Genomic DNA, 17,623 nt, shown 5'->3' on the forward strand with positions numbered 1-17,623 from the left:
TCGGGAACCCCTTTTGGTGTTAGCATTATGTTATGCTTTAGCTATTGAAAAATAGCAGCTCTACAAGCTCATAGCGCGCCACCGAGTGGCGCACTGAGCTTGTAGGTCTGCTATTTTTGAAAAATCGAAGAACGACTGACATAGAAACATAGCTTTTTCAGAAAACTGTCAGGATGTAGAAGACATTTTTAGAATCTGATCTCAGGTCAAAATGGGTTAAGGCAGCATTAGAAGCATAAGCAGTATATTGTGCTGTCTCTGCTGTAATTGTCAGCTAGTACCAATGTTTTCATTTTAGGGTCGAGGCCTTTGGTGTAGTCCATGTAGACCAGAGGGCACAGAGGCCAAAAGGCCATCAGATAAAAACAATGATTGTAAGTCCATAGAAATGATGCATGCATTTAACCTTCATTATTAATCAATGAAATTGGGTTCAATGAAATTGAACCCATTTTGACCTGGGAACGATTCTATAAATGTCTTGACAGTTTTCTGAAAAAGCTATGTTTCTATGTCAGTCGTTCAATTTTTCAAAAACAGCAGACCTACAAGCTCGTAGCGCGCCACTCGGTGGCGCGCTATGAGCTTGTAGATCTGCTATTTTTCAATAGCTAAAGCATAACATAATGCTTACATTATTCACAAAATTTCATTCACAAAATAATGTAATGAAAATGACGAATATTTGTACAGTAATTTGGTCTCACTCAAGATGAATTGTGATAGGACTTACAGTAATGATAGTTAATTTTACATAATTTTAAATATAGTATTTCTAAATAATAATATAAGATTAACTTTATTGATCATTAATTTGGTTAGCCAAATACACATTGTGTCATAATCAACTGTCAGCCAACAAGTTTTCATCCATTTTTCATAATCTCTCTCGCACACAAACGCACGCACGCACGCACGCACGCACGCACACACAAACACACGCTGTGTCCTCGGGACAAAGACCTTGGAAATCAATTGGACGTTTTGGACCCTGTTGCAAATCTTTTCATGTTTTTTGTTGCTTACAATTCCTTGAACATAACGTCAATCTCATGGACTCGTGACTCCCACACACTCCTGTAGGCTACAGTCTAAATTCCTTGTTGGTTGCAATGGGTTCATCTCTCTCTCTCTCTCTCTACCATCACTTGGCTTCCACGTCATTGTAAGCAGTGCACGATTCATATCAGCCTTGAAATTAAACCTACTAGCGGTTATATGCATAGCGTAGAGACGTTTGACTTGATGCTGTCCTAAAGGAATTCCAATATCAACCACAGACACCTGGTGCTTAAAAAACACATTGACAGAAGATAGTGCTGAGGAGAAAAGGTGAAATCAGCTGGGGATGTTCAGGCAGGGCATCAAGGAGCGCTGTGGCCGTGGGGCATTTTATCGAGGGCCACACGGCCAAACAGAGGGGCAACGAGGGCCACACGGCCAAACAGAGGGGCAACGAGGGCCACACGGCCAAACAGAGGGGCAACGAGGGCCACACGGCCACACAGAGGGGCAACGGGGGCCATGGCCGCTGTGGCCGCTGTGAAATTCCTGCCCCGGATATGACTATTGTACTATGAAGACATAATGTATGCCATGATTTGGTAAATGTAAACTTGTGTTCTTGTTGTATTTTGTGTGGACATGAATAGTGTGAAAATGAGTGTGTGTGTGTGTGTGTGTGTGTGTGTGTGTGTGTGTGTGTGTGTGTGTGTGTGTGTGTCATCAGCAAGACTGTACATGTTACTAACAATACTCTGTATGAGGGATTACCAAGGGTGAGCCAGAAAACAGCAGACAGGAGAATGAGACTATAGCAGGACACTGACAGAGGCAACAAGAACTGCCAGCCAGCACTCTGGTGCTCTGGGAACCAACACATAGGCATCGATCACAGGGACGTCCCACACTAACATACGTGGATGTACTCAAGAACGATGCAGGAGCACAAAGTACCAACAAAATGGCCAAACTGTGTCAGTGTGTGTGTGTGTGTGTGTGTGTGTGTGCGCGTGTGTGTGTGTGTGTGTGCACGTGTGCATGTGTGCGTGTGTGTGCGCGACACTCACAGTAACTCCGGAGTCGGTGTGCGTCTCTTTGTAGGTGAAGTTGCACACGGCCCAGGCCAGGTAGTACGTGGACATGCGAGGCGTCCGTGCAAAGTGATCGGTCACCCAGCCCTCCTCGTCGACCAATGAGGAGCTGTGGACGGGCATGTTGGACAGGGAGATGTAATCTGATTGGTGCCGCAGGGAGAGGGAGAAGGTGGCCTTGTAGACGGGCTCGTCGAAGCAGGGAAAGGCCTTCCTGGCGTGAACCGGACTGAACTGAGTCACCGCCAAGTACCTGGAAACACACACACAGGAGGAAGAGAACATGAACCGGACCGAACATGAACCGGACTGAACCAAGTACCTGGAAACACGCACAGGGAGAAGAGAACAGTGAACCGGACTGAACATGAACCGGACTGAACTGAGTCACTGCCAAGTACCTGGAAACACACACAGGGAGAAGAGAACAGTGTTAATTCTGTCGACTAAAACTATGACGAGAAATATTCGCCGACTACGTTTTTTCACTGACAAAAACGACATAATGATGACTACATAACAATGTTAGGAAGGTATGAGTGGAGAAGAGATCCAGGAGAACTAAATTACATTCTATGTTTGGTGTTGCGCTCAGAAAATAGCAGATCTACAATCTCGCAACGCGTCACGCTTCTGAGAATGGATTTTCAGCATGGAAATAAGATGCCATTAAGATTCTAAAATATATATTATATATACTAGTAGACCAGCTCAGTGGCCTTGTGGTTAGAGTGTCCGCCCTGTGACTGGGAGGTCGGGGTTCAATCCCCGCCTGGGTCATACCAAAGACTCTAAAAAAAAAAATGGGACCCAGTGCCTCCCTGCTTGACACAAAGCATCAAGGGTTGGATTGGGGGTAAGTCCCTGCGACATACTAGCGTCATGTCCAGGGGGTGTACTTGTACATCAAGCTGCCTCACGCTACAGAAACAGGAGATAGGCTCCTGCCCCTATATGGGCCTCATGGCTCGGCAAGGCTACTTACTTATACTAGTAGAAATATTGCGGCCACTCGTCCAGGTGCCCAGTGTGTGTGTGTGTGTGTGTGTGTGTGTGTGTGGGGGGGGGGGGCCGTTAAATGTGGAAAATGTGATGTATTTCTGGTGAAATGTTGTGCAATAACATAGTATCATACAGATGCAAACTGTACTGTAAATATGCAAGTTGGAAGCATGCAAAGTAGTGTGTTGGATTTCCCAAATGATGCATTGTTATGTGTGCTTAGTGGCGAAGCAATTCCACAACTGGTTTTCTAGAGGAAGAGTAATGGATAAACAGCATACTAGCAGATCTACAAGCTCACTACACACCGCATCATGAAGGGTAGTTAGCTTGTAGAACTGCCATTTTCACTATATTTGACATACAGTTAGTGGTTAATTGATAATGTACCTTTTCCCTTCCTAGACATAGTGCAGTCAATCGTACATTATTTATCTTTGAAATGTAGTGGAGTGAAAGTAATAAGTGGCTGACTAGTGACTAATAATTATGATTGAATGGAAGGCCAACAAGTACACAATAATACTACATATTTATTTGGCAATCTATAAACTCAGCCACCACAGGGTCCTATCACTGTTTTATTAGCCTGGGGTCCACCTATGCTTTCTATGGCATAGGCAGCTCCCGGCAGGATCCGCCGGGAGAATCTAGACATGAGACTAATTAATTTGAGCGACAGAGAGAGAGAGGAGTGTGTGTGTGTGTGTGTGTGTGTGTGTGTGTGTGTGTGTACGCACTGTACGGGTGTGCGTGTGTGTGTGTCAATTTAACAAAGGTGCAGACGATCAGAAATCAGCAGAGAGTGAACGACGTTTGCGCTACTCTATGCCGAATTGAAAAAGTGGACTCGGCCCCAGACTTTTTTTTTTCTGCCTGGAAATAAAAACGTCTGGGTTTCCGAGGCTACCGTTTTATATACCGGTAGTTTTACAAAGATATTTTGTGCTATGAGATAAAGAAGGGAAACATAGGTCCCCCTTTCCCCACTCTACCTTATAATACAATACAATGGACGTTAATGAGCTAGACATGGCTAGACGCCATTGTCACAGAACACCACCTTTGTTATTGTACAAGATATGCCTTTAACTCAGTTTCACTGGCATATACAGCCATTGAGGGATATCTTTGTTATGCCTTTATTAGATTGAACTGAATGAACATAATTCATATGCAGTGCATGGTGGAATGCTCTCTTCCCTCTTAAGAGAGCTAACCCAACAGCTCCCAGCATTCTCGCCTTGCAACAATGCGGCGAGTGCGTTGGTATGGCCAAGCCATTCGCCTACCAGACACGCACCATCCTGGCCTTTAATCCCCAGCAAGCTGGTTGGAGACGACCTAGAGGCGCCCCCCCGCACCCGCTGGCTGGATTAAATAACCCATGACCTTAATTATTTTATTGGGACCTATCTATGCCAGCTACGTGTATAAGCGTAGACAACCGTTTAATCCATATATGAACGCGCCGTCCGTCTGTTTACCTTTTAGCTTAGCTCTTGCTCGTGTGGAGGTTCCTTCACCACCAGCGATGCGATTTTTAAATCCAGCTCCGTTGAGCCTCCATTATAACCCCATTTTCAAAGCGCCGTATCTCCAAAGGTTCGAGAGCTGTCCATGGTGCGCCGCCACGCACCCGGCGATCGTAAATAATTTGTGAGTTTGTATCTCATCGCTGAAAAAATGTAGCTGGTTGTACCGCTAGCTAAAGGCTGTGGGCTAATGCCAGTGGTGTTGCACTCCCCCCGGGGGCCCCCACCTTCCTGTTTAACCCGGAAGGACAACAAGCTCCGTATAGTGGGGGTGGACGGGCGGCATATCTGCAGTAACAGCAGGCTAACACTAGGGGCAGCAAAGGAGTTAACCCTCTTATGGCCCTTGATGCTAGTGACGTAATGAATCCAAAAATCCCCCACTACCCTTGACGTAAATGTTTTATTCCCTATAATAATCGGCATAATGGTGAAGTTACCGCCAGCATCATGACTGGGTCTCTAATACTACAGGATTGCCATGTCAAAATGAGATATAGTGTGTATATTAATAATATGTGTAATATGAATAGTGCAGGTAGACACAAGTGTGACAGTTAAATCAGTCATGTAGGGCAGGCGATCCACCGTGAGTCGGACTGCTGTGAGTGACGCCACGTTAATGACAGATAGCCTGGCAAGTCTGTGGTGTGATCACTGATTGATGAATGAATGCATAAACATATGGATCGAAGGCTGGTGTGTGCTGCTGGGTGGATGGATTGGTTATAGATCCACAGCGTGAAGATCACCTGCACAGGTTTAGAGCGTGTGGTTTCTATCCACCAGGTTGTACACAACTCCAGAGGACGTACAGTAGCATACTGTAGTTTGAAGACCTCACTGTCCATGAAACAGGACAGCTCAGTGGCCTTGTGGTTAGAGTGTCCGCCCTGAGACTGGGAGGTCGGGGTTCAATCCCCGGCCGGGTCACACCAAAGACTCTAAAAATGGGACCCAGTGCCTCCCTGCTCGACACTCGGCATCAAAGGGTTGGATTGGGGGTAAGTCCCTGCGACATACTAGCGTCATGTCCAGGGGGTGTACTTGTACATCAAGCTGCCTCACGCTACAGAAACAGGAGATAGGCTCCTGCCCTATGGGCCTCATGGCTCGGCAAGGCTACTACTACTGTCCATGAAAAGATGTAAACAGCGGCGCCCGCCGGTCCCGACTCCCGAAAATGCTCTCGTATAAGCAATCCGCCAAGGTCTGATCTGCAATTTATCTGAATGACCGTTAAAGCACTTATTTAAATGGCATGGGGGAAATGATTAAGCACCTAACAGAGCCTATACCATTGCAAATATAGGCAGGCTATATGCTTGTCAGTCGTCACTCGGAAATAAAATAGGCGTGCATGTCCATTTATGACAAAATCTAAATGTTATATTATCACAGGGATTATTTATAGGCGTCTGATCTCCCGCTACAGTCCTGTGGTCAAAATAATCTCATACATACAGTATGCGCTTGAATATGTTTTAAGTAACCCATCCAGGGCGGGAACCCCTCTTGGTGTTTTAAGCATTATGTTATACTTTAGCTATTGAAAAATAGCAGATCTACAAGCTCATAGCGCGGCACCGAGTGCAGGGGGGCAGTCTGAAAGACGTTTTGTGAAGCCACTAAGGAAATCGTGACTTCCTGAAAGTTCATATAATGGCCTGTGGTGACGCTGTCATTGGGTCAGTTTAAAGTCTCATTTCACGAATTATAATATGTTTGTAGTAGTTAACCCATTCTGGACGGGAACCCGTTTGTGTTTTAACTAAGCATTATGTTATACTTTAGCTATTGAAAAACAGCAGATCTACAAGCTCATAGCGTGCCACCGAGCTTGTAGGTCTGCTATTTTTGAAAAATCGTGAACATGTGGCACAAATCTTTGAATATAATATTCTTTCAGAAGACTTTATTTATTTCGACATCAGGCCTAAATAAAATGGGTTAATGGTCCCATTTATTTAAAATGTGATGTTAAAAGTAGTAAAGTATACAGGGGCTCTTGGAGGGGCGTGGTTACATTGGGCTGACTTTTGAGTGACAAGCTTACAGTTCACTCATCGTACGACGGTATGTCACTTATCCAGAGTTAGCAACGGGGACTAGTCGCGACCGCAATTTATTTTCATCTTGTTTACGTAATTTTTGCCAAATGTAACCCTTCCACAGCACGTGTATCCTATTTCACAGTGATTTTGGAGGCATAACATGTCGTTTTCGGATGCACAATCAAATGGAACACCGTGGTAAGTATGTAGTTTTGTTGTTAGCTTGATCGGCTATGCTCAGGGACCAGTGTTAGCTTCATAGCTTGTTTTTTGATTGTCTTTTTTAACATGACACATCAACGTATATATGGAATGTATTCTAAACACTCGGGCCAGTATGAAATCTGCCATTTAATGAGCCCAATAATACTGTATGCCTATACACTTTTTACAGTCCATGACTCTGTTACCCTCTTTCGGGGACCCTCACCTGTTAATTTTGGGACCACGTCCCAAATACAGAAAAGTTATAGGCCTACTATAGTTATCCAGCACTAAAGCACAGCATCGATATAGCATCTTGTTATAGTGTTAGCTTGTGTGTAGCTAGCTTGTGTGTAGCCCCTTTCAGGATCCTTCCTTCCAGGATACTTTTCTGTATCTGGGACATCAATAATAAGATTTAGACTCTCGTCCCGTAGATGGTTTTTTTTCATCAATTCTGACATTTGGGTGTCCCACGATTCGATTCCGATTCTTGGGGTCACGATTCGATTAAAAATCGATTCTCAATCCAAAAACGAATTCTAAAGCATTTTGTTTTCCAGATTCAAAACTATTCTCTATTCAAAATGATTCTCGGTTCAATACTACAATACAATACAGCTGTGCTGAACTGAAGTGACTAGTACTGACTACAGTAACTTGAAAATGACTGAAGACATGATGGTTACTGTGATTAGGGTAAGCTTACATTTCATAACACAAACACCATGTTCGATTTTTTTGGAAATTATGAATCGATTTTGAATCGTTCATAGCGGGAATCGCGATTCTAATTCGAATCGAATTGACACCCCTATTGAAAATGTATCTACGATAGTAACGTCGGGTACATATAGGACGTCATGGTAATAACCAAGGGTTCCTAAAGGGGCAAATGGACATACAAAAAATGCCTTCATCAGGACCGTCTGTCCTGGTGAAGGTCTAATTGACCGAAACGTCGACCTAATAAAGAGCAACATTTTGGCAAGTGTCTGACAGTGTGCGGGACCTTTTGTTTTTCAAAGATACCCTTTTTAATATGTGATGTTGGTAAAGCGCCCCTCACTTCACACGGGTGCGATTCTTATTAGACGCAAGGTATTTCTGATCATTTTCATTTGTTTCATTAAACCTAGACCCACACACGAAACACCGTTTCTCTTGGTTTCGGTAAATAAACAGATCACAGGCTTATCTTTTGCTATAGGCTACTTTTGCATGACTAAGTAGCATTAATTTGTGTGACAGCTAACTTGCTGCTTGGGGAAAATACTATTTTGAAATATACCGGTATTCATGTTTAAAGTTTCTCGTTATTGGGTCCAATAAGTGCAAAGCAGGGAGAGAGGTACATGAAAAGAGTAGTTGGATGTACATTTGTTATGGTTTAACCTCTAAATAAGTGATGCTGTTTGTATAATCAGAATAATATTTATTTACACAGCATATTCATCTGAACATGACATGTGTACTGTATGTGTACATGAGGTAATAGTCCTCAACAGTCCACAAATACAATAAACTGCACAGAGTTTATTCACACAAAGTGGATTTATTTTCCCAAAGTCTTTACAGAAAGGGGAACCCAAGCTGTGCAATATCACTATAAGCCTATCTCACAGAATTTCCCCGCCCCCCTAAATACGCCCCCTTTCGGGGTTAGTGGTGATAGCGTGACGTCACTCCATAGACACTACATGTTAACCGAGGTAATTTAAGAAGTCTACAACTTTTGTTTTCTCAAGGTAAGGTTTGTTCTATCTGTTCGACCTGATTTACCATCTTGTTTGCTTCATAATAATATTGGTCTGTCACATTTTTACATTAGAAAATGTACTTCGATTCTCCAGAGAAAAAAAACGTGTAAATGCTCATGTTAAAGACACCACTATTTACCGGAAGTGGGCGTGGAAAGCGGGCTGTGAGATAGGCCTATTATCGCTATAATACAAGGATGGTATGGAAAACTAGATGCAGTCATGCAGATATAGGCTGTTTTGACTACGGCTAGTTTTAATCATGGTTGAGACTATCTGATGATAAAAGAGAAGCAGCTAAGATATTCATTTGCAATGCAATGCAGTGACTTTGGCGTACACCCATTTTGGGGTGTAAATCGCGTTGATAAACGAGGGCCATAAACCTTAAAAGAACTGTTTGCAGTTCTTTCTGAGTAGGCAGGATGTTGACACAGCCAATCGTAGATAATTCAAACACAAAACCAACACCCTCCTGTTTCTATGGCGACATGGTGGACACTCGACCGGGGAGCAGGATGTGACATCATCACCCAAATGAACAGAGAGAAAACGCACAACATCATGAACTGCATAATCACGAACTGTATGTGGAGGCTGGAGACAAAAGACAGCAATATTCTGTAACTCTCTCTTTCCACTGTTTGAATCAACACACACACCGACACCCACACCCACACACACCCCTAATTAGTATTCAGAACAGCACGCAGTGTCACTGAAGGCAAAACTGTTGAGTCAGGAGGTTGTATTACACACAGGAGTATGTGTTGTGCGGTCGTGGTGCACGTGTGTGTGTGTGTGTGTGTGTGTGTGTGTGTGTGTGTGTGTGTGCATGCGTGTGCGTGTGTACAAGAGACAGGGAGACTATGATCTACAGTGTAGCCTAACAGAGAGAACTACGCAGTGTACCTAGTTTCTGAAGTGTTGTGATTTCAAGACTGTTCCATTTCTTTTCTACATCGATAAACCCATCGGTATAGTGGAGTTTTTCCAAGAGCTTGTGACTATAAAAACAACGTATAGTTCATTATAACTACATTGGATCAATTGGAGCATATACAGTATAGTATAGTCTTTTGATTCCCTGAAAATAGAAATTGATCTTTGTTTCAATGCACTTTTTCCAATCATTATGAACGAACGAACGAACGTACGAACAAAAAAACCAATCATTCAATCAATCATTCAATCAATCAATCATCAGGAAAATCTAATTTACCACCAGGTATATTAGATTTATTGGCAAAATTCATGAACTGTAAGCCGTTTACAATAAGCAAATCAAACAAGAACAATTAGTAAAAAATTGAAAATAGCTCAGCTCAACTTAATATTACGAGAAATGTCTTCAAAGTCAACACAAAGCCACTTTCAAATGACTGCTATCACAATACAACCAAAGGCACATCCCAGACCTACTAAACAGGCTGCTGGATCAAAGTCTGGGGAAGAGCCTCAGAAGAAATAATTGAAAGTAAAGAGCTAGTTTTCTACTATCCGACCAAACCACATGATAAGCACTGCAACACAGTCCAAACAAAAGAGAAAGGACGTACAGTGACTTGTGGAATCACTGTAGCAGCTGCACAGGTTAAAGTGACAATTAAATCAGTGTGCCGTGAAAATCAAACAAACGATATTCTAAAAATAGAACCTCATTGGTGCTCGTCACGGAAAAGATTGAGACGTTTATGGTTGCGTAGAACAGTGGTTCTCAACCTGTGGTTTGATGTTGGTCCCCAGATGACAGTAAAGTCACAAAGGACCTTTTTTAATCCAAATTAAAAAATACCATTACTGCATTAAAATAAATCAACAATATACTATAAAAACTAGTCAAACATTGGCCAAATTATCAGATAATTGAAGGACGCTTGAACATGGTCAAAATAGCTGATCAACAAGCTCACAACGCCGCGCAACACGAGACATTGTCAGCCTGTCGATCTGCTTTTTTTCCCGCAATGTGTATCTGGGAAACCTAGTCAAACTAAATGTAATGCCTCAAATCTTACAATTCCAAATGCTTGTCAAAGTGGAACGGTACGGGGCCATTTGGAACCCACTGAAGGACACTCTGAGACCCACTGGTGTTTCCAGTGAGCCAACATGGAGCGTCGCAGTCCCGCCCCCTACCAGGGCCCAGGAAATGATTCCGCGTTCATTTTCCTCATAGACATTTCAAAAGGTATTTATTTAAAGACCTTTTAAGCCTCGTACAAAGCCAACTCGAGTTGTGACAAATCATGATAACAAACAAAAAGATTTGGGCCGAACAAATAATTAGAAAGAAGAAAAAAAACAGCAGGTGTCATTTTTTTGTTGTTTTTCTTCTTTGTAATTATTTGTTTGGTCCAAAATATTGTGTTTGTTGTCATGATTTGTCACGACTCGAGTTGGCTTCGTACGACGCTTAAAAAGGTATTTAAATAAATACTTTTTGAAATGTCTATGGGAAAAAATTGGGATTTATTTCCTGGGCCTGGCATTCTCTAGCCGCTCCCTGACTCAGTTTGACCAGAATGGAGCCTTCATTAGTAGATTCTGTACCATCGGTAACACCTGTGAAGGAAGTAGGGAAGTGAAGTGGCCCAAGTTCTTTCCAAAATGGCGTGCGTTCAATATAGCCCATTGGCCCGTGTTCAGGGGAGGGAAGCCGGGCGTGGAGGGTGTTATTTGTCACTGCACAATTGCACATACAGTACTCCTATTCTCCATATGCAGACCACGGCCATCTTACCATATAAGTTAATGGCAAAAGGTGCTACCCAAGGGGCCGGTGAGGCTCTCCAATGTTGAAGCACTGGGCCCTAGTGGTAAGAGGAGGGACTACAGGCGGATCCGTGGATTCATGACGAGGAAACCCCGTGCAGCTGGGCTTTAACATTGAGCGCTCGGTTGCACTTCCGCATTTGACCACCAAAATGTGTGGGGGGGGGGGGGGGGAGTGCTTGTTAGATATCACTCAACTGACCTGTGAACCACCTGTTTTGAATTAGCACATAATGCAAGAGGCAGCAGGCAGGGCTGGACTGGGACAAAAATTTAGCACGAATTTGGCCCAGACCAGCCCACCACAACCAGCGCACAGATAGCAGAAACGATACTGCCCGCTCCGTCGAGGCACACACAAACAAACAAGCCCTAATACCACCACTTGTACAGAACAACATAAATGATACAAACCAACAGACAACTACACGACCCTTTGTTGCTCTCACAAGAATGCTGGCAAAAGGATTCAAGATAGAAGATGGTTTATTTGTCACTCACTGCTACAAGTACAGTGAAATTATCATGATGGCACTGGCAGAATGGCAGCATGCCCGGACTTTTCCTGGTGGCCTGCCGCCTATTGGCCTGCCTGCCTGTCAAAAAGAGGGGCCGCGGCCCACCGGGAATATGCCCGGTACGTCCTATGGTCAGTTTGCTTTACTGAAAACGAGTGCTTCCAAACTCTGTTGGCAACATGGCCACGGTCTGCAAATGGTCAATACGGGCTGGACTGGGGGCAGCCGCCTGTCAGCAGGGGGTGTTGGGCTGGACTGGGGGCAGCCGCCTGTCAGCAGGGGGTGTTGGGCAGGAGGAGGACGTGGAATACGGGCTGGACTGGGGGCAGCTGCCTGTCAGCAGGGGGTGTTGGGCAGGAGGAGGACGTGGACTGGGGGCAGCCGCCTGTCAGCAGGGGGTGTTGGGCAGGAGGAGGACGGGCTGGACTGGGGGCAGCCGCCTGTCAGCAGGGGGTGTTGGGCAGGAGGAGGACGTGGAATGGCTGCTCACTGGCAGGTGAGTCAGTAGGATACAACAGCAGCGTCAACACAGCATGTGTGCAGGGGAGAAATGAGTTGACATGACTAAATTGCAAACAAAAAAAAGAGTAAACTAAAATGAAAATAATGTGTGGATGGATGCACAAATCCCATCCGATCACTCGCAAATAATAAGGTCTGATTTAATAACGGTGTGGACAGTCGGTCCTAAAGATCAGATTGAGAAATGAATGGATTTGTCTGCAGCCATCATTATATATTCATTATGTGCAATGAACATGCACACACGTGCACACACACACACACACACGCATGCACACAGTTTGGATTTATGAAAATAGTGAAGAAAGAGCATTTACCAGCTGCACACACATGCACACAGTTTGGATTCATGAAAATAGTGAAGAAAGAGCATTTACTGCACGCACACACACGCACGTACGCACACGCACACAGGCGGCTGTAATGTAGTATTGATTGGTGACATCTCTTCATCTGAACACGGGATTAGTGATGAAGTGATATAAGAGAGAATGGACAGAGAATGGAGGGGAGAGAGAGAGAGAGAGAGAGAGAGAGAGAGAGAGAGAGAGAGAGAGAGAGAGAATGAATGAGGGAAGGTAGAGAGAGAGAGAAAGAAAAGAATGGTAAGAAGGATAGGTAAAGAATGACGACGACAAGCTGAGAAAGAGAGTGAGTGTGTGTGCGTCAAAAACACCCGACCGAACCAACCAGCGGACGCTAAAGTGTCCTTGAAGCAACACACTGAATGTGTGGATTAATTGTGTGTGAATGAAATGCAGATTGTAAAACACTTTGGATAAAAGGCACCACTTAGATAAATACACCATTTACCATTCACCTCACACGACGGGTTGATATGACTACATCAGATTTATTCATTGGATATTTTCAGGGTAATGCAATGTGATGTTAACCCAGTTAACCCATTTCGACCTAGGAACGATTCTACAAATGTCTTCTAAATCCTGGGTTTCTGAAAAACCATGTTTCTATGTCAGTCGTTCTCAAACATTTTCATGTCAAGGATCCCCAAGATTATATGTAATTAGCCGCCGACCCCCATCTGAAAATATATCGTTCCAGGGACCCCTCCCAGAAGCAAAGATTTGAGTTCAAAGAATATATATTCAAAGATTTGCGCCACATTTTCACGATTTTTCAAAAATAGCAGATCTACAAGCTCATAGTGCGGCACTCGGTGCCGCGCTATGAGCTTGTAGATCTTCTATTTTTCAATAGCTAAATTATAACATAATACTTAAAACATCAAAAGGGGTTCCCGCTCAGAATGGGTTAATGAATGGACTGATGTCTGATGCCATCTTAAGCCTGGCTGTTTACCACTTAAAGCCCTCTACGGGGGTATTCAACAGGGGGCCTTGAAACATTGACTTGAAAGCGTGCACGTGGCTTTCATGTTAAGTGGTCAGATGTTAAGTAGACTGGAACTCACCTATGCTTTCTGTGGCATAATATAATATAGGGAGCTCCCGGCAGCGCCCGCCGGGAGGAACTAGGCACAGCTGCAGGACATGAGACTAATTAATTAGAGCGACAGCAAGAGAAAGAGGAGTGTGTGTGTGTGTGTACGTACGTGTCTGCGTCAATTTAACAAAGGTGCAGACGATCAGAAATCAGCAGAGAGGGACCGACGTTTGCGCTACTACCCCCTTTTTGAAACTAGCTCCTTGCCACTCGCCCTACACACTTCCACTTGGTTTGAGCATACATATATAAATCATAGAGACGGCACTGGATGGGAGGGGAATCCCAGTGTCGTCTCTATTATTTATATATCTATGCTCAAACCGAGTGGAAGTGTGTAGGGCGAGTGGCGAGGAGCTAGTTTCAAAAAGGGCCCTACTGTATGCCGAATTGAAGTGGACTCTGTCCCCCAGACCTTTTTTCTCTCCCTGGAAATAAAAATGTCTGGGTTTCCGAGGCTAGATCTTAGTTAAGTGGTCAGGTTTATTTAAACAATCATTCGATTGCGTTCCGGCTTGGATCAATATACTACCAGTAAGACACCTGAGGGCGTCTTACATCCCTGATGAAGTCACATGACGTCACATTATTATATTAACATTAAAATTAGGGTTGAGCACTGATTTCGGGTACTTTTATTGGTACCGAGTACGACCCAATCACGTCAGTACCGACCGGCGACCGCGTACCGAATCACTTAAAACTGGTACTCTTGGCCAGTCGCATCCGTTACAGTTAGGCTAGTGACATTTTAATGACCGTGCAAGTTAGATTACAGAGGATTAAATGTTTATCATGATCCGATCTACCCTCTCAGGCACTAGCCTTGTCTGTGTGGTCACTGATCCCCCCCCCCCCCCCCCCCCGCTGTGCAGAGCCACAATCCTATTATATCGACAGGCTGAAACGTGCATCAGTCAAGGATCAGACAATTAGGAATTCGTTACTCTTACACTTCAGCAAATACGTTTTTTAACACACGTGCACGCACACCTGCACACACGCAAACACACACACACACACACACACACACTGTACAGTGGAGAGATGAAGAAAAGATGCAGACACAAAATGTAGTGTGTGTGTGTGTGTGTGTGTGTGTGTCCTCCCTGAGGCTAACACACTATGTTAAACCTGTGGGAGACAGGGGCAGTGTTTTCATCCACTTAAATCTATTTATTGTTTGCCCTGTACACTGTGTATACAAACACGCACGCACGTTTTTCTTAAAAAAATAAAAAAAAGCATTCTCACACGCGCGGGCGTGCATGTGTACCTCATCTCTCCATTCATTATACGTGTGTGCGTGCGTACCTCTTCTCTCCATTCATTGTGTATGTGCGTGTGTTAGGCATGTAACGATTCACTCAACTCACGATACGATTCGTATCACGATATGAGGTTCACGATACGATTTTTCACGATATTAAAAAAAAAATATATTTTAATGAGAAATTACCGTTTTAATTTTATATAATTTATCTTCCCCCCTAAGATTTTTTATTGAACTACATTGCAAAAGAAGTAGCATTACTTTTGACAGTGCAGAAACATAATTGCCTTCCTAGAGGAGCATAAAAAATAAAAAATAAAAATCGCGATTTTTTATTTCAATGAATAGATTCATATCGTCGGGATTAATATCGATATATATCGATATACGATATATCGTTACATGCCTAGCGTGTGTGCGTGCGTACCTCTTCTCTCCATTCATTGTGTATGTGCGTGCGTACCTCTTCTCTCCATTCATTGTGTATGTGCGTGCGTACCTCTTCTCTCCATTCATTGTGTATGTGCGTGCGTACCTCTCCTCTCCATGCATTGTGTATGTGCGTGCGTACCTCTTCTCTCCATGCATTGTGTATGTGCGTGCGTACCTCTCCTCTCCATGCATTGTGTATGTGCGTGCGTACCTCTCCTCTCCATGCATTGTGTATGTGCGTGCGTACCTCTCCTCTCCATGCATTGTGTATGTGCGTGCGTACCTCTCCTCTCCATGCATTGTGTATGTGCGTGCGTACCTCTCCTCTCCATGCATTGTGTATGTGCGTGTGTGCGTGCGTACCTCTTCTCTCCATTCATTGTGTATGTGCGTGCATACCTCTCCTCCCTATGCATTGTGTATGTGCGTGTGTACCTCTTCTCTCCATTCATTGTGTATGTGCGTGCATACCTCTTCTCTCCATTCATTGTGTATGTGCGTGCGTACCTCTTCTCTCCATTCATTGTGTATGTGCGTGCATACCTCTTCTCTCCATTCATTGTGTATGTGCTCTTGAAGAATCCCAGAAGCTCGTCCTCGATCACCGCCTCAAAGCTGATGTTGACTCGGTACGATCTCATTGGACGCAGCTCCCGCTGCAGGACGATCACGTGCATCTGATTGGGCAGATAGGGGAAGTGGCGCTGGACACGCACAGCCCCGCCCCCTGCTTTGTTGCCGGACCTGCTATTGGTAGAGTCCGAGAAGACGGACACGCGCTCGATCTGCGAGAGAGAGAGAGAGAGAGAGAGAGAGAGAGAGAGAGAGAGAGAAAGATTATGAATTAACCCATTAAGACCTGAGGCAGATTCTAGCAGTTTTTTTTACATTAACACTATAGCTGTTTATAGGAGGGGCTAAACTAATGCTTGGAATGGATTCAGCATCATGAATTGAAAACCCACTAGTTTGACACATCACATCATGCTACATAAATCACGACATTTTGCCTTCTATAGGTTGTTAATGGTATGGTCACATATGCCAATTATAAAAATTGTTCAACATATGCAAGTTAGCATCTGGCAGTTTCTAAATGCTGGGGACCCACACTCAACATTTCTAACATAACACCTTGGTGTACTCAACATGTCCGGGTTCACAATGGGGCTCTATGGGCTGTCAAGTAGACTATAATGGTATTTTTTTTGCCTTCTTTAATAGGCATTAGAAAGGTCTTAAAAGTCATTAAATTGTCACTACACTGTCTTGTGGGACGGGTGCATGCGTTTTGTCCGACATACCATTGGTCCGATAACGACAACCTATCTCAAACCCTAACCCTATAACCTCCCACAGGGCAGCACACCTAAACCTAACCTTAACCCTCTCCCAACCCGTAACGCACCCCTCACCAACCTTAATCCGGTCGTTTTAACGCACCCCTCACCAACCTTAATCCGGTCGTTTTAACGCACCCCTCACCAACCTTAATCCGGTCGTTTTAACGCACCCCTCACCAACCTTAATCCGGTCATTTTAACGCACCCCTCACCAACCTTAATCCGGTCGTTTTAACGCACCCCTCACCAACCATAATCCAGTCGGACCAATGCTCCTTCGAACCAATGATATGTCGAACCAAAGTATGCCTCCCTTGTGGGACCCCCATGAGGGTCCCAACCCACAGGTTGAGAACCCCCGGTAGGCCTATAGAGTAGTGTTTTGGTAGAATGTTATTGAGAAGAGGTCGGCCGCACCAAGTGCAGTACATTGTTGTAATGAACGACCCGCGAGGACAGCGTGAATGAATGGTCGCTGTGTAGCCTATATTGTGCAGGTGCGTTTGGATAATTGATGGTAGATGATGGTCTCTCTGTTAGCCTACATTGTGAGTCAGTGTACGTGTTCATTCAGCAGAGAGGCAGAGAGAGAGCCAGGCAGGCAGCCATGGCTGAAGTCCTGGGCCCAAGAGTTCAAAATGTTTA

At 44.3% G+C, this 17,623-nt stretch overlaps 1 protein-coding gene across 1 annotated transcript in view; it reads right to left on the reverse strand.

The window, feature by feature from the left end:
* Positions 1-1,364: 1,364 nt before the first annotated feature.
* Positions 1,365-17,623, reverse strand: part of LOC306916762 (thyrotropin-releasing hormone-degrading ectoenzyme-like) — a gene marked incomplete at its 3' end in the record, with an annotated part of 40,932 nt that continues 24,673 nt past the window's right edge. The window contains exons 4-6 of the mRNA XM_079494776.1: positions 16,179-16,420; positions 2,070-2,346; positions 1,365-1,574 (exon numbers count right to left, since the gene is read on the reverse strand). Coding sequence (XP_079350902.1) covers positions 1,365-1,574; positions 2,070-2,346; positions 16,179-16,420 — 729 coding nt within the window. The remainder of the gene's footprint in view (positions 1,575-2,069; positions 2,347-16,178; positions 16,421-17,623) is intronic.

Source organism: Electrona antarctica (assembly GCF_951216825.1).
Source record: "Electrona antarctica genome assembly, chromosome: 23".
Taxonomy (NCBI): domain Eukaryota; kingdom Metazoa; phylum Chordata; class Actinopteri; order Myctophiformes; family Myctophidae; genus Electrona; species Electrona antarctica.